Here is a 23,402-nt window from a genome sequence, read left to right on the forward strand (position 1 = left end):
CAGAATTCCATGATGTTAGTATTTCCCAAGCTGGTTTCTTATCCATCCCTGTCACCCCATAAGAATGGGGTGGGGTGGCAGCTAGGTGGCATAGGGTATAGCACACTGGCCCTGGAGTCAGGAGTCCCTGAGTTCAAATCCAGCCTCAGACACTTAATAATCACCTAGCTGTGTGACCTTGGGCAAGTCATTGGACCCCATTACCTTAAATAAAGAAAGAAAGAAAGAAAGAATAAGGAGAATGGCTCAGTGTGGATGAAGAGGGAAGACTGCCCAGGGATCATAGAGTCCAGGAGTTGGAACCAGAATTGATCCGAGAGATTGATTCTCTAGTCCCACTGCCTCACTTTACAGATAGGGAAATTGAGATCAGAGAGGGCTTGTCCAAGGCAGTAAAATAGGAGAATTAGGATTTGAGTGCAAATCTTCTGACTCAGCATCCTTAATGGGGATACTTGCAGAGATCACAGGGTGATTCCTGGCAGGAGCCCTCCCACCTACTAGAACATTAGTGGGGAGAGGGAGTTCACCCTGGCAGTGGTCTTATTTCAGTGGTGGAGGGTCCTCAGAAGCCATAGAGTCTGATCCCTCCGAGGGCCAGAGATCTGTGACCAAGGTTGCAGAGGCAGGAGGTAACAGGGCCAACATTTGGACTCATCTCCTCGAATTCCATAGGACCACCCCCTTTACATTTATCCTCTAGACTTTTCAAAGGCCCATTGGGATTCTAAAGTTTGACCCAAATGATAATCCGAGGCCACCCATTTAGAAGGGAAAGGAGCTTTTTTTTCTAGTAGGGAGATCCCAGAATTCTCTCCTCCTCCAAAGGTGGCACCTTGTCTTGGATGCTGGGCAACAAGAGAATGGGGTCCTCCCTGGGGGTCTCTGTGCTTCTGGGGACACTCACACCCAGTGGTGGGAAAGGGGACACTGGTCTGGAAAGCAACCTGCATTCTTCCGAGGTCGGCGAGACATTGTGTGGAAGGCCTTGGCATCCCCTTCAACCAGGCCCACTGCTTTCCCACCACTGTCTTTTTATTAGCCACATTATCTTCCCTGTAATAGAATTCTCCCCTTCAGGGGGCTTTTATTGGGGGGGGGGTGTTTTCTTTAGTCAGGAATGCCTTCACTTTTATGAGGCCTGGTATGTGTGGTTTCTTTGAGCTCCTCTGGAAGGCTGCTTGGATGGCAATTCAGACAGACATATTAAAATTTCTTTTTGGACATAACGGGCTTTTCAACTCTGAGGCTGAATCCCCTTTAGTTTTCCTGCCCTTTATCCTCTCTCCTAATATTAATCGTGTCACAATAGAATATAATGAGTTACTTTGTCTCTTCGAAGATGGCATTACCAGGTCCATGCCCACCATGGGAATACCCCCTCTTCTCAGGAGTGAGCTCATCTGGCACGGCTCAGAGAGGCCGCCCAAAAGGGGATCTAACCCAGGTCACGCCCCAGTGGTGATTCCTGGCAGGAACCCTCCTCCCTCCTAGAGCATTTTGGGGAAAAGCTGGCTTTCTTCAGACTCATCCAGGAGAGGGAGTGTACCCTGGCAGTGGTCTTATTTCCATGGTGGAGGGTCCTCGGAAACCGTGGAGTCCGACCCCTCAGAGGCCCAGAGTCTCATGATTGTCCACTCCTCTGATTCAGGAGCAGGCTGAGGCCTGGCGTAGGGGCGGCCTGAAGCTTTGACCCTGGCCCAATGCTGGGCACCCTGAACGCCACCCTGCCACATCACAAAGAAGGCCCAAAGAGAGAGAGAGACCCGGACCCCGGCTCTCTAAGTTCTGGAGCTGCGCAGCCTCACATTCGCTCACCAGAGACTGTCCAGCGCCTGGGAGAAGCTGGGCAGATCCAGATTCCCCAGCCCCTTCCCATGATCCGGCTCCCCTGCATTCCCTAGCAGAGGACTCCCCCCGGGAGTCTCCACTGAGTTCGTCCTCTGCCCCTAGCCCTGGCTTTCAGGGAGGAAATTGCTGTCCCTAAGGCCAGTAGGTCCTGGGTTTGAATTCTGTCTTACTGTCTCTGTTATTTCCTATCTCTTAGCCTCGGTTTCTTCTTGGGATTGTGACTTTACATACAGAAAGAACTTCAGAGGTTTTTGAGTTAAACCACCTCATTTTACAGATGAAGAAAAAAGAAAAGGAAATGACTTTCCTAAGGTCACCCAGCTAGAAAGTGTCTAAGGCAGGTTCTGAACCCAGGTCTTCCTCCCTCCAGGCCCAGTACCAGAGTCTTGAGGGAGCTGAGCTACCTATGCCCCATGGTGGCTCATTCTCCAACTAGAACCCTCATCATTGATAAGAATGAGGAGAGAGAAGAGGAAGAAGATGACTTTGTATTGTGGTTTATGGGTTTTCTTTCAAAGTGTTTTTCTATGCACAATCTCATTTGAGCATCCTCTTAGGACTAGGTAGCCAGGATATTCAACCCCATGTTACATATGAGGAAACTGAGGCCCAGTGGAGTGATGTGCTCTGTCTAAGGTCACCCCGACTAAAGGGTCTTTAGGAGCAGCCCCCTGCCTCTGACCTGACCCTGAAGGGAATTGGCACGGGACTGGGATCAGAGAGATCTATGTTCAAATCCTGGCACAGATGCTTTTCTGGCTGGGTGGCCCCCGGCACGTCACTCACTCAACGTCTCAGCCTCAGTCTTCTCATTTATAAAATAGGAATCAAAATAACAGTTAGATAACAAGGTTGTTGTGAGGATCATATAATATATGTATAGGCTCTGCAAGTCACAGAGCATTATTTGAATGCTGTCATTCTCATCATCATCTTCATCATGAGGTCTGTATATCAGAGTATCACCATAACACTCCTCCTTCCATTCTTAGTTTTAGCCTGCTCAGGGGTATGTGTGTGGCCGGCGGGGGGGGGGGTTTGACCCTTTTCCCTCACCCCCAAGGCTGCATGGAGGGGCTCCTGGGTCCTTGCTTTCCAGGGTCCTTGGCAGCCACAGGTTGTAAAGAGTCCCATCCACCCGGAATGTGACTCAGGAAGATGAGAGGACTTGAAAACCTGTCACCCCCAGGCTGAAGCTGCAAGACTCAGAGCAAAGAAGGCTGCCTAGGTGCCAGTAATCCTGAGTTCGAATCCTAGCTCTGCCCCCTACTACTTGCGAAACCTCCCACAAATGACTGGACCTCTCTGGGTCTCAGGCCTCGAACAAGAAGTTCGCTCATCCACTTCCAGGTCTTGAGTATATTTTATTATGAAAACTACTTTGGTTTAAAACCTCTTTCACATAAATTGTTCCATGTGATTCTCATAGTAATCTTGGGAGATTGGCAGAATGAATACCTTGATGATGATGATGATGATTTTGCAGAAAAGGAAATGGAGACCCAGGCATGCACAGAATGCACACTCACTAGACATTCCCTAACTGTACGACCCTGAGCAAGTCACTTAACCTGTTTGCCTCAGTTTCCTCAACTGTTAAATGGGAATAATAATAATAACACTTCCGCAGGTGGTTCTGAGGATGGAATGATTACTATCAAGCTCTCAACACATATTAAGTGCTTTTAAAATATGAACTGTTATTGTTATTACCTGGGTGGCCTCGGGTAGGTCACTGCCCCTCTCTACACCTCATTTCCTCATCTGTAAAGTTAGGGGATTGGGCCAGCAGGCCTTCTTTGAGCTTAAGACCCCATGCAACCCAATATCTCCCCCGCTCCTGACCTTTCTCACCTCCCACTCCTTAACCCCTAATCAGTGACCTTTTTTTGGTGTCCTAATTAGTTCATCCATTAAACTAATCCATGACAATGGATGCTGATGAGGTTCATGTGTTACCCCTGCTAGGTATCATTTACATTTGAAGAAATTCTTCCTGCAGAGACAAAGTCTTCCACCAAGGATAACCCTAAGATGGGGGTTCTGGGCACTCTGGGAGGCTGGTGGGGGTCCTCTTTGGGGAACAGGTGTCACTTCCAGCTCACCCCCAGCCTGCCCATCCAGGAGGGGGTGTCTTCAGCCTGGATGGAAGCCAACATACATTCCCATCTCTGATAAGCACTTCTGGGAAGTTTCCTGTGTAATAAGGTGTTTTCTTTTGTTTCTTCCTGGTTTGGGGGAACACAGGTTCAAAGTTTTCTTCTGCACTTTTGGCAAGGAATGCCCCCCCACATGCTGCCCGTGCTCGGCTCCTCCACGGTGGTCAACATCGTCGGAGTCTGTGACTCGATACTCTACAAAGCGATTTCGGGAGTATTGATGCCCACTGTGCTGCAGGCATTACCGGACAGGTTGGTGTCTGGTCCTCTGGCGATGGAGGGACAGATAGGTTGGTGGAAGCCAGGGGCAGAAGAAGGCATTTCTGGGTGAGCCCCTTTGCCTTCTGCCCCAGGGATTTCAGTTTTTACTACATTCTTCTTCCATGATGTCTGTTACCAGTAAAACCCCCTGGAATCCCAGTGTCCATCTGTCTGTCTGCCTCATGGGTACCCTCCAGATACCATGGATGAATCCACCTCGCCAGCAGGTGGAGGGAAGGCAGGCCAGGGGTGTTGTTCTTGACCCAGCCCCCATATAAGCCATGCTCACCCTGAGATCACATGAGGGGCAGCTGAGCAATGTCGACTCCTTGTTCAGGATGCTGGGCCAGATGAACCAGCTAGAATTGTTTTACCTGTTCACGGAGTATGTGACAAGAGGATATGATGAACGTGGAGAGCATGGACACCTAGATGTTTGAATTCCCTCCACAAAACTCTTCCATTTACATTTACTGGAGATGTTTGCCATTTCCTTCTCCAGCTCATTTTACAGAGGAGGAAACTGAGGCAAACAAGATGAAGTGACTTGCCCAGGGTCACCCAGCTGGTCAGTGTCTGAGGCTGAATTTGAACTCAGAAGAGTGTGAACCTGGGTCACCTGGGTGTCTGGGTATATTAGAGCTTTTATCAGTTACTTGAAGGGTTGTTGTATGAAAGAGAATCCATTCATTTTGCTTCTCTCCAGAGATCAGAACTAGCAACTGCTTGGGGGGAAGGGGGGAGTCAGAGTGAAAAAGCTAGGGTTGATGAAATAATGAGTTGTCCAGAGTGAAGCAGGCTGCCACAATGGGGCTCCTTGTCCCAAGCAGGCTGGTGCCTCACTTGCTGGGTGTCTCCTATTGTAGGTTCTTATCCAGGGACAAATTGCTCAAAATGACCCTGGGAAGTACCTCACTCGAATGTCAATACAATGCGACAGATACTTATTAAGAATTTATTATGGGGGGCAGCTAGGTGGTGCAGTGGACAGAGCACCAGCTCTGAAGTCAGGAGGACCTGAGTTCAAATGTGACCTCAGACAATAATTGCCTAGCTGTGTGACCTTGGGCAAGTCACTTAACCCCATTGCTTTCAATAAATAAATTTTTTAAAAAAGAATTTATTATGGTCAAGGCTCTAGATGATAACTAAAGAAGAAACACAGGAGGAGGCTGTGAAGACGGCTTTGGATAATACCTCTGGAAAGGGGCTGAGGAAAGATGACCAGCAAAAGGGAAAGAGGTGTTGTGGCCAGAGAAGTAGAAGAGTATATTGAAGAGAAATTCAAGAAGACAGTAGTCTATCAATCACCCAATGAATAAACATCTATTAAGTATGGGCCAGGGGATATGCTAGGTGCAGGATATTAAGAGGAAGAGGTCACTAGGTTTTACAAGTAGGAGGTCTTTGATGATCTTTGAAATACTTGGTGTGGATCATAAACTTCTTGAGGGCAGAAGATTCCCCCAAAACAAGGGTAGGTGCTTAATAATTGTACACTGAGCTGTTGCATTACATTTCTTGGCCCTCAGCTCAGTGACTCTGGTCAGTATATGAAGTGAAAATAGCCTGGCCCTGGCTATGGTCCATTAGCTGGGGCACACTTGGGTTCCTCTTGAAAGTCTGGCATCCTTGAGTAGGAGTCTATAGAACAAAAGCCCTCCCAAGCGAGCTCGGGTGGCGTGTGAACCACTCTTTTTTATAAAAAGCCAACTGGGCTATGGGAAACTCAATGCAAACCCAACACACAATCGCCTCTGCTGGCAATCTTGTGCTCCTGGCCGAAGCCTGGCCTTCCATACTGAGGCTGGGATTGATGCCTCATAAGCATAAAATGTTATTCAAAGGAATTGAAAGGAAAGCCTTCCTGGGATTGCTCTCGTGGCCATGGGGGGTCTTGCTTACTGTAATTTCCATAGCTTTTGACCCACAGAGGTGAAGAGTGGGCAGAGGCTTAGAAAAGTCCGCTCTCCCGGACCAGCTGTTCCACCTCTGGAAGGGCCAAGCTTTGGGGTCTGGGCTCCTGTCCGTGAGCCAGACATCTTCCCTCCAATGCTACAGCTAGTATGAAAATTAGAAAAGTTGTGCTAGCTCAGGGCGTGATCTGCTAGGAAACAAGACCCTTCATATTTATTGAGCGGCTGCAGAAAAATGAGTATGGATTAGACTCGCACATTCAGAGGGCCATTTCTAAGCACAGAGCCACAAGACAAGACCCTTCCATCTGATACCTTAACTTAGAATCTGGTATACAGTAAGCTCTTAATAAGTGCTTGATAATTTGATGGTCTGCAAGAAGGAGCTGAGGGGCAGCTAGGTGGCACAGTGGATAGAGCACCGGCCCTGGAGTCAGGAGGACCTGAGTTCAAATTCGACCTCAGACACTTAATAATCACTTAGCTGTGTGGCCTTGGGCTAGCCACTTAACCCCATTGCCTTGCAAAAAAACTAAAAAGGGGGGGGGGCTGAAAGCAAAATAAGACTCTCCTCTCTCCTTTATTAGCTAGGAGAGAAGAATACAACATTGTTAAGAGAGTCACAGGACCTGAGTTCAAATGCTGACCCATTAACTGGGTATGATCTTGGGCAAATCCTGGAACCACTCAGGGCCTCTGTTTTCTCATCTAGAACACAAGGGGATCAGACTTGTTGGCCCCTGATGTCCTTTCCAGCTCTAGGTCTAGGGGCATAGGACCCAAGGACCCTACAAGCTTCTCCTTTTCTAGTCTACACTGGCATGGTCACACAATAGGTTGCTTATGAACAGAGACTCTAGAATGAATGAATACATGAGAGCTTTACCTCAGGGAGGGGTCATTTTGGTAGAGGAAAGAAGACTGGCTCTGTGGTGATCAAGAGAGCTTTAAAAGGGGGGCTAAGTGGTGCAGCAGGTAGAACACCAGCCCTGGAGTTAGGAGGACCTGAGTTCAAACCCAGCCTTAAAAACTCTTGATACTTACTAGCTGTGTGATCCTGGACAAGTCACTTAACCCCCATGGCCTCACCGAGAGAGAGAGAGAGAGAGAGAGAGAGAGAGAGAGAGAGAGAGAGACTTAGATTAGAATCCAGGCCTTACTCTACCCTAGTTGTACAAACCTGGACTTTTTTTTTACCTCTGAGCCCCAGATTCCTCATCTGTAAATCTCCTCATAGGGGAGTTTAAGGAAAGCTTCACTGTAAAGAGCCAAATCAATGGGACCTGTCATTATTGCCATCCACGGTCAAGGCAGGAACACTCTCTCTAAAGAGACTCTTTCTCTTTCCAGTTTGACTCAGGTGATCCGAAAGTTTGCCAAACAGCTAGATGAATGGCTCAAGGTTGCCCTTCATGACCTGCCGGAGAATTTGCGAAACATCAAGTTTGAATGTAAGTTATTGAAGGACATCTGGTTGATGGGGACAGCAGGAGATGGTGGAAGGGCTTAGGAAAGGTGTGGTGGTCTTGGGGCCTGGACTCAGCGCCATCACTAAGTCTCTGACTGACCTCTGCCAAGTCCAGTTCTTGGTTTCAGAAGGGGGGGGGGCAGCCTCTGGAAAGAAGAACTCATCTTTAAACGTCCTCTGAGACACTCCGTGGTTGATCATGGGAATGTAATGTAATCTCCTTGGGCCTCAGTTTCCTTGTCTGTCAAATGAAAATCTTTGAGGCCTCTTCCAGTTCTCCATCCAAGCTGCCTAGAGCTTCAACATTCTGTCCTCTTTCTTGGCTCAACTAATGAGAAACTCCAATGCTGCCATTCATTCGAAACTCAGGGCCGTCGATGTTGCCTTTTCCCGCTATCTCCTTGTACTTTGGAGAAGACTCGTGCACCGTTAATTTGTTGATATTAAACAAATATTCCCATGATTTTAAGCCAAACAAAGTTTTCCCTTAAAAAGTCCTGCACAATTTGAATACAGCTCACCATTCTTGCTCCAAAGAAATACCAGAATGGGAAATGAAGGCGATCAAATTACCCTCTCTCTGCAGGCAAAGGGGAGCCTTTCAACCACACTTTTGAGCGGGCTGCCTGTGGAGCCCAACACCTATTGATGAAGCCGGCTTTCTTTCAAAGGTCTCAGCTCCTTTCTTTTCATGAGCACTGGATTCCACATCACAAAGTTAACGGGGGAAAAAAAAGTAATTAAGGAGAAGGATTAACAATTGATCGGCCTGGAAAATTAGAAGTTGGTGGGATGGGGGGAGGGCATTATTGTTTTGCCTTTCCCTCTCTCTCTTTTTGTTTGGGGAGCTGGCTTTGGACACCAATTAGAATAATCCCAGGAACATTTTTGATTATTTATTTACCGATTCAAAGAGTAATCGGAATAGTGGTCCTGTTCACATTTTAATTATATGAACAAAACCAAACTGCGGAAAGTCTGTGATGTGGATGGTGGCTCCAGATTTGGGACCTGTTGGGAAGTGGAGAAAGCAATTATCCCCAGAGAGCCTTAAAATGCACTTTAGAAAATGTGTGTCATAAATGGAAAGGGCCAGGTTACCACCCCTTCCAGAGGCCCAGTGGGAATGAGGACCCAGGGGCGGGTTGGGGTTGGAGGGGAAGCAAAGATAGGTTGGTCAAAGTGCCCTGGATATTTCTCTTGTGAAATGCCGTCCTCTTTTGATTGAAACTGGCTTTTCAGCTTTAAAAAAAATAACCTTCACTCAGTTTATGCAATAGGTCATATTGTGTTTATATATGCCTATTTTATCAAACTAAGAACAAGATGCAGCTTGCTAAAATGTAAGTATTAATGAGGCTGTCCATCACAAATATCACACGAATGGCTGCTCTTTCGTTTCCTGATCCCCTGCATATTTCCTTTAGACTATCCCATGCTTGAGGCACATTCTTGGTCATCATCCAATCAAAACCATAGTTCATGAGCCCCCACCAATGGAGTTCCTTGACCTGCCAATCAGAGAACACATTTGTTTAAAACAAAGACATTTAATTAAACATCGGGACATTTTCCTTCAGGTTAGCATATCACCTGTATATACAAACTTTAATGCCAAAACCATCTCCACCTTAAATTAAACCAAATCCAAATCTGAGAGGCTTCCAATTCAGCACATAGTTATTAGATGCTTAATGACTCCTCACTATCACATATAATAGTATTGCTCAATGAGGTTTGATGTTTAAAAAAATGACTTTTTAAGTGAACTTCTGGGGGACCCCCATTTGCTATCTTCAATTATTTAAAAATAAATACAGTGGAACTTATACTTCAGGAAAGGGCAATCTACTCAGGTGAATAATTAAATCGGTTTTCCAATATTTCCTGAACCAAACAAGATTGTCAGAGTACCGTCTAAACTTTAACAACAACAAAAAAAGGACCTTAAGTATTATTTTTATTGAACGTCTTTAACATTGATGAGGGGTGGATCGAAGAAATAGACATGATATGTTTAGTTATTGGGTTTATAAAATGTCGATGTATCAGGGTATCATTGGTGTTTGATTATTTGGGGCTGATTTTGAATTTGCCCTTGAGAAAACCAAAATTTGACCTGAGAATGTGACCTTTTCAAACTGTAATTCTTTTTATCTGCAGTGTCAAGAAGGTTTTCCCAAATTCTGAGGCGGCAAACATCGCTAAACCATCTTTGCCAGGTAGTTAGAATAAAGTCTTCTGTATTTTGCTTACCGTCCAATCCAAGGGGTTTGCTTTGTACCCAACCAACCAGTCAACATCTTCTTTCAGAGGTCTTGCCATATACTTTACACACAGGACAGAGTATGTTTATGTGCATTTGAGCCGCAACTTGAACAAGTCTGGTTGTCAGGTTCCCAAAGCCACAATAGATTGAGAAAGGGAATGGGGAAGAGCATTCACTGGAACAGGGTTGAAGAGGAATTAATGAGGATTTGATAGCAAGGGAGAAAAGAGAAGAGCTACAAACAGCACCCATGAAGAGCCCAGTGGTCTGAGTCCAATGGGGCAGCGGGCAGAACCCTGATCTGGGGATCTGGGAATCTGGGGCCTGTGCTTCAGTTCTGACTTTGCCACAAGTCACTTCCATCTCCATGGGATTCAGGCTCCTCATCTTTATAAGGAGGCCATTGGACCCTATGACCTTAAAGGTCCTTCCCAGCTCCAGATGTATAATCCCTGTAGATTTTACCACATTATAGCCCACGGATATCATTGTTTATTCTTGATCCGAGGAGGTTATATCGTTGGGTAGAAAAGTCCATCAATTAAAAACCTCAGCCAGAATCCCTCCTGTGACGTTCACTAGCTGTATGACCAGGAGCAAGTCACTGCATCTCTCTGGGCTTCATTTTCCTCATCTGTAAAATGGGAATAATAACATGTGCTAATTAACTGTCAATCTGAGATGAAACAAGATAGTGCGTCTAAAGGACTTTGTCCTTTAGCCAACGTGTTCCATCAGCTATTATTCTGATGATAAGCCAAAGTCGGCTAGGTGGCAGTGTGCATAGAGCACTGGCCCTGGATTCAAGAGGACCTGAGTTCAAATCCAGCCTCACACTCAATAATTACCTAGCTGTGTGACCTTGGGCAAGTCATTTAACCCCATTGCCTTGCAAAAAATAAACAGACCAAAAAGAAAGAAAGAAAACCCCAAAGGGAGTCGGGGAGAGTTGTACATAACTTAAATGACTGAACAACAAAACCAAAAGGAAACCCAAGTCCTCAAGAAAAGGCTGAATTATGTATTCAGAAAATCCTATTTAAGAGGGCAGAGCATTAAACATCAAAAATATTTAAACACACATGAGTGGTGTGCTTAAATGGGGGTGACTTCCACTTATCTGGAAAACTCTTTTCTATGGGAGAGCTCAGTTCTCCATGATGCCCAATAAATGAGAACTCACTGGATTAAGTTTCCCATTGCCTTCCTCCTTGGGAGTTTTCAAAGTAATTTGTCCCTTGCAGGTAGGGGAGTCATTCTAAGATGGTTAAAACTTTTTGGGCTTCTAGAAACTCTAGAAACTGTGAGCCTTCTCCCTGACCCTCAACTAATATTTATAAAATACTTTAAGGATTGTGATACATTATAAATATGTTTATTCATGGTTACACATACCACACACTTATTTGACACTCAAAACAATCAGATTCTCTTATTATCCCCATTTTGCAGAAAAGGAAACTGAGGCTCAGCGAGGTTTAAGGGGTTTATCTGGGGTTCTGAAGTTAGCGAGTATCAAAGGCAGCACTTATCAACCCCCATTTTGGTTTTGCAGCCTCTCTGCCTCTGAATCAATCTTCTATTGACAAGTCTTTATTAAGCTCTTCCTCTGTGCCAGACAAGTGTGGAGGTGGGGTGGGGCCCAGAGAGGAGAAGGAAGCAGACTCTGCCTTCCCTTTGAGCACAGAATCAGCCCAGGTCTGGAGGTGGTGAGCTTTGAAGGGATCGGAGCCTACTGTTGGGGCAGAGAGACAGATGTCAGCATCAGCTGGGGGGAGTGAGATGGGCAAACAATAACAGCACCCATCTCCCTGGGTTGTTGGAGAGATCAAATGAGATGACAAACGGACAGATCTTTTAAAAGCTGAAGGAAAGGAGAAAAGGAGGGAGGGGGGAAAGGAAGGAAGAAAAAGAAGGCTATTTAACTGAATGTGAGAGTACACCCAGTCCCCCATCTCTCTGATGAATGACAAACTCAATCATTCCCAAAGCATTACCTACTATGAGGCAGGTACTGTTTTAAGCACTGGGGAGGTTAATTTGCTCACCTTTTTTTAGAGAAAAAGAAAATATTTATTGATGCTTTAAAAAAAATACTGTCATTTCCTCATGACAGAGATAAGGCTTGAATCCAGGTCCCTCTTCCACCTTCCCTGAGTCCCCCATTCCTCATCACACAGGGGACCCTCCCATCATGACAAAGAATTCCCAGGAACCTGACCAAGATGTCCTTCATTCTACCAGAGGCCTGGGATGTCCACCTTGACGATGCCTTAGGTCTCTGGCAATGCCAGGGCAACCCGCTGGTGATTCACCGGAAACCCAGGCAGGGGAAATTTTAGGCTGTGGAAGATGAAGCTTCGAGGTGTGCTGCTTATTGCCTGAGTGATCTCGGGCACCTATGAAATGCCAGGCTATGGGTTAGGTGTAGAGGAGGACAATTCCTTTCCCCAATCTCCTAAAGAAGCTTAGGTTCCCACATGGCCAGTCACCACTACTTTGAAACCTCAGTTTTCCCCATCTGTAAATTGGAGGCGAGTATTCTTCAGTTGCAGGCTTATTCTGAGAATCCATTGACCTGGTAGAAGTGAAGCATTTGGGGGCTGTGAGATGCTCTGGAAATAAAAGCTTTTATTACTCCATACCCACCAGTCCTCACACATTTATTAAGCACCTGCTGTATGCAAGGCACCATGCTTAGGGAGCTGAAGATGTCATCATAAAGGAAGAAATCTTCCTTCTCAACAGAGTGAAGACTCATTCTTTGAGCTTGTAGTCTCTAATGACTAACATCTGGCATATAGTAGATGTTTAATAATCACTTCTTTGGTGGTTTATTATGTTTTAAGCCCTTAAGTTTCCCCTTTGCCTTCTCCAAATCTGATTCCTGATTAGATACTGAAAATTTTTCTTCAAACCAAACCAAACCAAAAGCACATGTTCTAGAAAACAGAATGTCTACATAGAAAATGAGAATAAAGATATTTCTGAAAACCCCTCAGCATGGATATGGAGACAGCAGCTTCATGACCATAACTGGGTAGGATATACCACCCAGCTAGAGATACACATAGATGACTGGAGGCAGTGCAGTCCAGTGGGAAGCCCACTCAGTTTGGTGACAGAGCGCCTGGGTTCAAGTCTCAATTCTGTGTCATCCTTGGACAAGTGACTTCCCCTTCTGCAAGTACTGTCTTCCCCTTTCAGATGACCATTCATTACTCTTCATCTGTCTTGTTCATTTACTCGTGGTCTTCCTTATTAGATTATGAACTCCTTGAGAACAGAGACTATGGGTTTTTTTTTAATTTTTGGAGGACTTTTGTCTCCCCTGTGCTTAACACAGTTCCTGGCTTAGTAATGCTTAACAGACAACTTGATTTTACTTGTCTGAGTCTCCTTCTACTTAATTATGCTATTATAAATGAACATTTCATTGAGTAAAGAAGCACCCTTCACTTGATAAGTCACTTCACTTGTCTGGGTCTGAGGTTCTAGAAGATGATCTCTGAGATCCCTTTTGACTATAGATTTGTGATTCTGGCTGTTTGATCTTGGTCAAGTCACCATTGGAGTCTCAGTTTCCTAATCTGCAAAATGATGGGGTTAGACTGGATGACCTCTCTAAGGCCCACTCTAGTACTAAGCCTATGATCTTATGATCTATCGACTATAACTCTGCCCCAGAGCTGGCAGGTCTAGGCTCCATGCCCACCAGGAGAAAGGACTGGACCTTAGACCCGGCCATCCCTGCTGATTCTTATTTTGAGAATGGGAGTCATGGGAAGAGATCAACCACAAGAGAAAACTGTTATGCAGACTTTCTTAGGTATGGGAAGAAAACTGAGAATGGCTGAGATTGGGGGAGGTGGGGTGGAGAGAATAACCTTGCATTATAATTTCCAAATGGTTTAAGAAATTCCCTGAGCAGATACACCTATGAAGCAGAAATGGAGATCAAATGTAGGGGGTTTTCATCTAATAAACCATGAGCTAATGAGTTGATTGGATTGACTTATAGGCATCAAGAACTGTGATCCACAGTGCAGACATTACTTTTCAAATGCTTGAAGACTGGAGAAATGTCGACCTGAACAGCATTACCAAGCAGACCCTGTACACAATGGAAGATTCCCGGGAGGAACACAGGAAACTCATCATACAGTGTAAGACAGGCACCCCTCCACCCAGGTCCCTCCTTTCTGTCTTGAGGTAGGGAGGAAAGAAGACCCAGGCTTTTGGAGAAACATCAAATCCTTCCCCCCTTGGGATAACAGCAGAAAGCATCTTCACAAAAATCCCACTATTCATTTTCCTCTGGTTCCCTTTGACAAGCTATACTGGCCAAGGACAAAAACAGATGGGTGTGCTTTAGTTTCGTAAACTCCCTTCTTTTAATGTTTTTATTACTATCTTCTGTGTTTACATCAATGAATTTCTGAATATATCCACCCTGCACAGTTAACCTTCCCTTGTAACAAGCATCAAAAAAGAGAGGGAGCAGGGGTGGAGAGGAAGGAAGTCAGCTCAACAAATGCATTGGACCCAGTCTTATAGGTTATGTCATTTCCCATATCTGTTGTACCTTCATCTCTGAAAGGAGATTTTTTTTTCTTTTCCTTTTTTAGAGCCAAGTTGGGTCATTATAGTTACATAGTGTTAGTTTGAGTTTTAATGTCCTTTCCATTTGCATCGTTGCAGTTGAGTATTTGTGTGTGTGTGTGTTGCTTTCCTGGTTCTGTTTACTTCACTCTGTATCTGTTCATAAAAGTCTTCTCATGCTTTTCTGAATCCTTCAAATGATAAATTCCATTCTAAGAGGGAAGAAGTAAGTATACCCCTTGGAAAGGGGTTGAAGGAGCAATGGGGCAGATTCCCACTTAGGAGATCTAGCGCTCTGACTTCATCCTTCTACCTCCCACACTCAAGTGACTTCAGGGACAAATGTGGATTCCGTTGCCACTAAGGGGGTGGAGGGAGAGATATTCTGTTTACCTCTAAGTTGCTCTCCAGTTTGCTAATCTAAGTTCTGTTTGGGAATTCTCCCCTTGTTACTCTTTTAAGGGGATAATAGGATTTACCAAAGTGAAGAATAAACTTATCATTGATATAACAGTGATTGAACAAGCCCTTCATTAATTTAATAGCAGGTCTATGAGCCACTTCTCTCTGAGCCCCAATTTCCTCACTTGTTAAAGGGATTAGTTTAGATAATCTATGAAGTCTAAAATTCCATGAGTGCCTTGGGCCCTCCCAGATTCTGGTCTGTTGGTTTCAGTCGGTTTCAGTTCTGCCCAACTCTTCATGATCCCTTTGGGGGAGGGTGGATAAAAACATTGGAGTGGTTTGCCATTTCCTTCTCTAGCTCATTTATAAAATTTATAAAAAACAAAGGAGGAAACTGATGCAAACAAGCTGAAGTAATCTACCCAAGGACACACAACTAGTAAACGTATGAGGCCAAATTAGAATTCAGGGCTTCCTCCAAGAATTCAGACCCAGAGTTCTATCCATTGTGCCACCTGACTGCCCCAGAAATTGCCCTAGTTTCACTTTAATTATTTAAGAAATCCTCTTGTGCCACTGGAGAACTTAGTTTCGAATTTTGCTTCTGTCTTTCATGATTTCTGTCACTTTGGGTTAGTTACTTAACTTATAAAATGTTCTAGGGTTGTAAGCATCAAATGAGAAAATATTTGTGAAGTGATTAGTGTAGGACCTAGTACATAGTAGGAGGTATATAAATGCTAGCCATTACAAACTAAGAAAAACTCAATATGAATATAAACTTACATAAATATCTATACATACATAAGTACATATACTTAAGAATTGTCCTCAATACAATGACCAATCATAATTCCAAAGGAGCAGTGAAGAAACCACCATATTCCTCCCACCAGAGAGGTGAGGAACTCAGGGACCACCTTGAGACTTTGGGGTTTTCTGGACATGGCCAATGAGGAAATTTGTTTTGCTGTACTGTGAATGTTTATGACAAATTTTTTCTTTTTTTTCTTTTTCTAGTGTGTGTGAGAGAGCTGGAGGAAGAAAAAAATACTTGATAATAATTGGGGAGAGAGAGAGAGAGAGAGAGAGAGAGAGAGAGAGAGAGAGAGAGAGAGAGAGAGAGAGAGAGATTTAAATGAGGACATTGGACTAGATGACCTCTCTAAACCTTCTAGCTCTAATTCTATAGCCCATTTAATCAGCTCTCCAGTAACTAGTCAAAGTATAATAAATTATGTTGTTCTCCAAAATGAAAGATTTTTTTAAAAAACTCAAACTAATGATTATGTAAGTATTTTTAGTGTCTTCTGTTATCAGACTTCTCGAATTGCAATCCATAATGACTAAATCCTTTTATGAAAAGACCTAATATTAAAAATTCCCAGCCCAGAGATAGCATGGTGGAATCCTGATTAGGGAAAGGACCATATTTAGAGTCCACTTTGAATTTGGGCTCAGCTACTTCTATTGTGTGACCTTGTTCCAAGCTCCAACTCTGAGGACTCAGCAGATCGACTCATTGTCATTATTTTAAGTATCCTGCCTGGCCACAGTATGGCCCACTCAGAACTTATACTTTGCTTGAATCACGTCCTAGTCTCTTGTTTTATTTTTTATTTCCTCCTTTTAAAACGAGAGACTCAGGGGTGGCTAGGTGGTGCAGTGGATAGAGCACTGGCCCTAGAGTCAGGAGTCCCTGAGTTCAAATGTGGCCTCAGGCACTTAATAATTATCTAGCTTTGTGGCCTTGGGCAAGCCACTTAACTCCATTTGCCTTTCAAAAACCTAAAATAAAATAAAACAAAATAAAATAAAATGAGGGACTCAGAGTGAATAATCTTTAAGATACCCTTCCTCTATGGGGGGCAATTCAGAAGCATTTCTATCACCTGATTCTTGTTTGAAATTGGGTTTAGAAGAAGGGACAAGCAAATGTATTTATTACCTTGGAACTGTGATAAGTTTTGAATATAAAACTCTAGGCTCCCTTTTGGTCCATCAGTTGTGACTTTGGGTTCTCATATAACAGTGTATCAAGAATTTGACCATCTCCTAGAAGAACAGTCGCCCATTGAATCCTACATCGAGTGGCTGGACACAATGGTGGACCGATGCGTTGTGAAGGTTGGTAAGCTAGAGGCGAGACTTAGGCTACCAGGATACCGCCCTGTAATTGACCCCAAACTTACTTCACAAATGAGCAAAATAATATTGTTCTTCAAATAGAGATGCAAACAGTGGATTTGTGTTTATTTTTTATTATTTATAATTTTTATAGTATGTATCTATGCATATTTTAAAATATAAATATTTCTATATTTAATATGTTTATGCATTATTGTGTTATCAATATATCATCAATATCAATATATAAAGCACATCTGTATTCATTGCTATGACTAGGGTAGGGCATCTGGGGCTTTGTCCAAGAGTTTCGAAATTGAGAAAGTTCTTTAAGCAGCACCTGGTTAATAAGAATAATTAAAATATGATGCTACTGGATGGGTATCAGACCCTAAAGCTGCTTCTCCGCAGTGGAATGACCTTGATGAGTCCCAGGTTCCCTGTTCCCTCTCCCTTCCCCCACTATAAGTAAGATGAATGCAATTTAAACAGAAGATTGGAAGGAATTTTTATTTCAAAGCTCACCCCAGACATGAAAAATGCCATCTGTAGGTCTGCTCATGTTAAAACCCACCTGTTTTCCTGTAGGTAGCTGCCAAGAGACCAGGCTCCTTGAAAAAAGTCGCCCAGCAATTTCTTCTGATGTGGTCCTGCTTCGGTACCAGGGTGATCCGCGACATGACTTTGCATAGTGCCCCTAGTTTCGGTGTGTATCTTGTCTATCCATGAAGATAGCATATAATAATATATAATATAATAATACAATAATAAAATAATATATTAAAATATCAATAACATGTACTATTATAATATATTATATAACATATGATGATATTAGTATAATATATTACAATATTACATATAATATATTATATATAATATATTAAATAATAATAGTAATAATGTTTGTCCTTCATTCTTGAAGAATATCATGACATCAGGGAGGTGATACCATGATAAGCATCACAGATATATGCTAAAGAAAGCCTACCTGGTCCGGAATTAGACAGTCTCTTCCTTTTTTCCTCTGGGACACTATCATTAGTGGACGACCTATTGATTCCAGGAGAACTCTACTTGCCTAGATCTATCTGAGACTAAGGCAGCTAAGGTTGGGAGGAAATAATGATAGGGGTCACAGGATGAGATTGAATCATGACCTAATAATGCTGGAAAGATTCATCTAGCACCCAGCATCCCCCTCACCAAAAGACTCATTGATGTATTCACAATTCAACAACCAGACTTCAGTAAACGTTTATTAAACTCCTACAATAACTTGACTGTGAAGGTGGAAATCTGAGACCAAAACCAAAGCCTGAGGGAGCTTTACGTTTCAGTTGCATCCCAAGGTGGAGTATTTCCCAGACTCAGCATTTCTTAAGCCAATCTCCTGAGTCAAGGAAGAGTTTCTCTTGTCCCAGGAAGGATCTCCACTGATGACATCAAAGAGCCATGAAATACTGGCCAGAGATAGGGATAAGCATCAGGGTCATGGAATTTGTACATGAGCTCATGGTACATGAATCCCGAGCCTGACAAGACTGTTGAGCCACCACGTTTGTATGGTCAGTTTATAGACAGTCATATTTACGGCTGTTTCCAGAGGGTGGTTATATATAATTGTTGCCTTAGAGATACAGTGTGGTGTATCCCCATTCTGCTACTCAGTTCTTGGGTAACCTTAGATAGATCACTTTGCCCTTTAAAGATTTAGTAAAATGATAAAAATCTCTGAAGACCCCATCTTCTAAACTTTGGATCTTATCAACTTTTCCTCCCAAAAAATGCATTTAGGAATTCAATTCAGCTCCATAAAATCAGGGCATCTGCTCCTCCCAATGCATTGCCTTGAGTGTTAGAAATAGAAGGAAGAATAAGACGTTAGTCTTGCATTCTTGGAACCTATGATCCAGAAGGGGAGACAAAAACACAAATAATTAGATTACATAACAGAAGTAAGGATGGTGAGGGACAGCTCTGGGGGAGCTCTGTATGTGTGCTAAATGGTCTGAATGTGCAGCAGTATGGAAAGGGCTGCTTCATATATGCCCTTTACTAATTCATTTAGTAAGGATGCAATTATTAAGAGCCAACTGCATGCAAAGAGAAAGTACAAAGTTTTGATTCATTAATTAATTTTGTTGTTTAGTCTTTTTCATTCAAGCCCATTTGGAGTTTTCTTGGAAGAGAAACCAGAATGGTTTACCATTTCCTTCAGGAAGTTGAAGCAAATAGAGTTAAGTGACATTTCCAGGGTCACACAGCTAGTGTCTGAAGTTCAACTGGAATTCAGAAAAATGAGTTTTCTTAACTCTAGGCCTGATTCTCTATCTATTATCCAAAATGAAAAAAAAATAGTAAAGTATTTCTTCTAGGCTAAAGACACTGTGTCACCCAGCTACTATTCTATCTTTATTCTTTATGATGTCAAGGTGTCCTTATCACCTCAGACAGTGCCCGGAACAAGAACAGATGTTTACTAAATGTTTGATGGACTCTTATACAGGTGGTTAAAATGAATGCCTCTTGTAATTAAATCAACATATTAGGATACAAGTTCATCTTTTCTGAACTTACCAGTTTCTTCATCTTTATTGTCATCATTGTTATTGATGAATTTACTCAAGGTCACATAGGCAGGAAGTTCTAAAGTTTTAGACTTCTAAAGTCTAAAGAACTCAATGATTTTTTTATGAGGACTTTAATGTCATGGGTTATTTTAGGATGAATTCAAGGCCAATGTAGACGTCAAAGACATCCCATATCACTTAGAAAAAGAGTGAGATAGTGGTCCAGCTTCCTTGTGAGAGTATATTTCAGCCCTGGGTGGCCTCAAATAATACCTGTGTCCCTGGGCCCATTTAGCAAAAAAACTTAGCCACTCTCCTCATAGGCCACACTGCTGAGTTGTTAAGCATGGGGAGATAGACAAGTTGAAAGAATTCCCAGCAGACAAAAGCCTGGCTCCCCGTCTCTGCTTGGATCTGTCAAAGGCACAGTTGGTGGCTGTGTTTTGGTAATGCGTCCCCTGTATGAAAACAGCTAATTAGGAAAAAAAGAGAGGCCTCTGTTCAGTTCCCCTTCCCCCAACCACCTTAGCCAGCTCTCACCATCTTATCCCTTCCATGCCATCCTCATCCTGGGGCACTGGTGCCAAGTTTGACCAGTTGGGAAGTGGGATATCCCAAGCATCCTACCTCACCTCTTTCTCTAAGTGTTTTCCCACTATGATTCATTATAATCAACTCTGTTCTCTTTCATAATTCCCTCTCCTTGCAAAAAAAAAGTCTCTGGGCATCTTCTCTGCCACGGTCAGGGGAAAGCAGAGGAATAGTGACATGAGTCAGCTAAAGCAGCTGGCACAGGATGAAATTGGGTTCTTAGGAGAGTTAAATAAATGGAAGTTTCTTTACAAAATAAAAAAAATCAGCCAAGTGTTCCTTCTGAACTGGAATGAAGCTACTAATTTTCCAATAAAGTTCAAGCTGATGCTTGCAATCAACACCATACTTTTATCTATAATCCAATGTCCATTACTTCCCTATTATTAGAAATTTTGCATCTAAATGTGCCTTTCCTGGCAGTTGTAAAAGAACCCTGGTTTCTAGAAGGTGAGAGAGAATGGTCCTGATAGGCTCTACCATGGTCAACTGAGAACCTTAGGGAATTTGGTTAAAGACCTGGGATTATGCTGATGTGGGAAATACGCTCATTTGATGAAAATTAGTAACTTCTTATCTTTGAGACTTGACAGGGGTTACTGAGAAGTCAGGAGACTTGCCCATAGTCACAGAATCAATTGCATAGTGGTTAGAATTTTGGAGTCAGAAAAAAGAGGCCTGGGTTCAAATCCCATCTTGGACTCTAGGCAAGATCGTGAATCACACCATCTCTCTGAACTTGGTTTCTCTTCTGTAAAATGAATGGATTGGCGATATGACCTCTAAGGAACCTTCTAGTTCTAAATCTAGGATCCCATATGACTGGGCAGGACTCAGAACCAAGCGTTCCTAATGCCAAAGCTGGCCCTCTCTCTACCATGCTACCCGGCCTGTCTTCATGGGAGAAGATGAGAAGTTGTTTGCTCTTCACCTCTTCCCAAAAGAGTGTATAGTCAGGGAAGCTAGGTGGCATAGTGGAAAGAGTGCCAACCCTGGAGTCAGGAGGACCCAAGTTCAAATTTGACTTCAGACACTTAATACTCACTTAACTGTATGACCTTGGGCAAGCCACTTAAATCCATTGCCTTGCAAAAAAAATAGGATATACAAAAGCAATGCTCGTAAAACAACAGAACATTAGAAGACAATTTAGCAATAAGATGGTGAGGTGCTGACTATAAATGAAACTGGTCTTTGGAATCTGGGGGAGTGGGGGTGTTTAATGAGGGCTTCTTCCACTGGTGAAGTCTTGGTGGGGGAGTTCAGACTTGAGTTGGGCCTTGAAGGAAAATACAGCCTCATAGGATTATCCATTTGGAATAGAAGGGACCTCAATGACCTTCTAGTCTAAAACCCCCTCATCTTACACATGAGGAAATTGAGGCTAAGTTGCCTTATGTCTCTCAGGTAGAATTTGCATGAACAAGGAGAATGACACAGGAGCTCCTAAGTGGAGGTGATGGAATAGGCAAAGACATGAGGGCAGGATGAAGATGAAGTGTATGAGGCACAGTGAGGGGATGGCATAGTGGGTGCTGTGGAGATGGGGGGGTCATAGGATTGGAGAGTGTCCAGCCTGAAGAACCTCAGAAGCCATCTAATCTATCTCCTTATTCTACAGATGAGGAAACTGAGGCTGCTTGAGTTGCCCAATATCACCCAGGGAGTAGTTAGATCAGGGAAAAAGGAAGGAAAAAAAGCAGAAGATTGAGATTTTGTTTTTAAGCCTAGTTTTAAAAACAAGAAGTTGTAGCTGTGAGATCAAGATACAAGGCTGTGTGTGACTCAGCTCCAAACTAAGAGGCATAGATGATGGCTCTTCTCCAATGCACAAGGAGAAAAGGTCCAAGCATGAGAAGAGAGAGCTCAGAAGCCTTTCCAAAGCTGTGGACACCAGTGTGGGTCCTGGAGCTGTGGTTGTGCTGGGCAGCGGGTCACTTCTTTTCCTTCTGTCACCAGGGTCTTTTCACCTCATTCACCTGATGTTTGATGACTATGTACTGTACCTGTTGGAATCACTCCACTGTCAGGAGAGGGCCAATGAGCTCATGAGAGCCATGAAGGGAGAAGGAAGCACCGGTAAGACTGAATGGATGGGAAGGGGTGGGGTCCACTGACTGGGTTATGTCTCAGGGACTCTAGAGATTTCTCTACCCTTGGGCCTGAGTATCCCAGAGGGGTCTGATGAGCATGCTCCTAACAGTGAGACCAATGCTTTTCTTCATTTTTAGGGTGTGTGCATGCATGCTTTGGTTCTATTAAAAAGAGAAACCCTTTGTGGACAAGGATTTGCTATATAAAGGATGATCCTAGGGAATAGTTGTGCTATAATGGAAATAGATTTGGAGGCAGAAGGCTTGGGGGTTCCACTAACGAGCTATATGCCCTTGGTTATTCATCTCTGAATGCCCCAGAATATTCATCTGTAAAATGGACATCCTACTATTCATAATCATAAAAGAGAGCTGGCATCAGAGTCTAGAGATGTGATTTCCAAGCCACCTCTGAATCTCCCTGACCGTGTGACCCTGGACAAATCATAAGACCACTCTCTAAAACTCTAGGTAGTGGTGTAGGGGATGACCCTCTTTGCTGGAGGAACTGAGGACTCCTCTCACCTGCTCCCTGGCTCAGGGCTCAGGCAGCTGCAGGATGCTTTGGGGCCTCGGGCCATGCTTTGTAGACCCCCTGCTCTAACTCATGGGGTGTGATCAGAGACATTGAATTACAGCCTCCTTGAGTCTTATCCATCTCCTCATGTTAAAGATGAAAGGCATGGAGGCCCAAGACAGGTTGCCAGTTACAGGGTACTGAGCCTTGGGTTCAAATCCAAGGCCACACCATTCTTAGTGTTTAGAAAAATATAAACCATGATGCAAACACAAAATATCTTAGTGTAGCCACTCATTAATTCTCAGGGCTGGAAAATCTGGATAAAATACTAGCCACCTAGTAAGAAATTAAGAGAAATCCCAGAGTGAGTATGGGGAGGAAAGGAGGAGGAAGACGTTCTGCCTGCCCATGCTAAGGCTTTACAATCTTATCTCCCTGGATTTGAGCAGAGAGCTTTCCTTAGAATCAGGGGAGGCTGGGTTCGAATCCCACCCCAGATCCAGCTTGGCTGGGCAGGGGTGACCTGATTGGTCAACCTGCTTTGGTTAACCCGAGAGCTTACTACAC

The 23,402-nt window shown here is 43.7% G+C and overlaps 1 protein-coding gene across 2 annotated transcripts in view; it reads left to right on the forward strand.

Moving 5' to 3' along the window:
- Positions 1–23,402, forward strand: part of RFX4 (regulatory factor X4) — an 85,588-nt gene that overhangs the window by 37,912 nt on the left and 24,274 nt on the right. For both annotated transcript variants that reach the window (XM_074220824.1, XM_074220825.1), the window contains exons 7-13: positions 4,099–4,262; positions 7,538–7,638; positions 9,819–9,877; positions 13,946–14,090; positions 16,964–17,058; positions 17,647–17,764; positions 22,182–22,301. In XM_074220824.1, the coding sequence (XP_074076925.1) occupies positions 4,099–4,262; positions 7,538–7,638; positions 9,819–9,877; positions 13,946–14,090; positions 16,964–17,058; positions 17,647–17,764; positions 22,182–22,301 (802 nt within the window). The remainder of the gene's footprint in view (positions 1–4,098; positions 4,263–7,537; positions 7,639–9,818; positions 9,878–13,945; positions 14,091–16,963; positions 17,059–17,646; positions 17,765–22,181; positions 22,302–23,402) is intronic.

This window comes from Macrotis lagotis, chromosome 2, assembly GCF_037893015.1.
Source record: "Macrotis lagotis isolate mMagLag1 chromosome 2, bilby.v1.9.chrom.fasta, whole genome shotgun sequence".
NCBI lineage: Eukaryota > Metazoa > Chordata > Mammalia > Peramelemorphia > Peramelidae > Macrotis > Macrotis lagotis.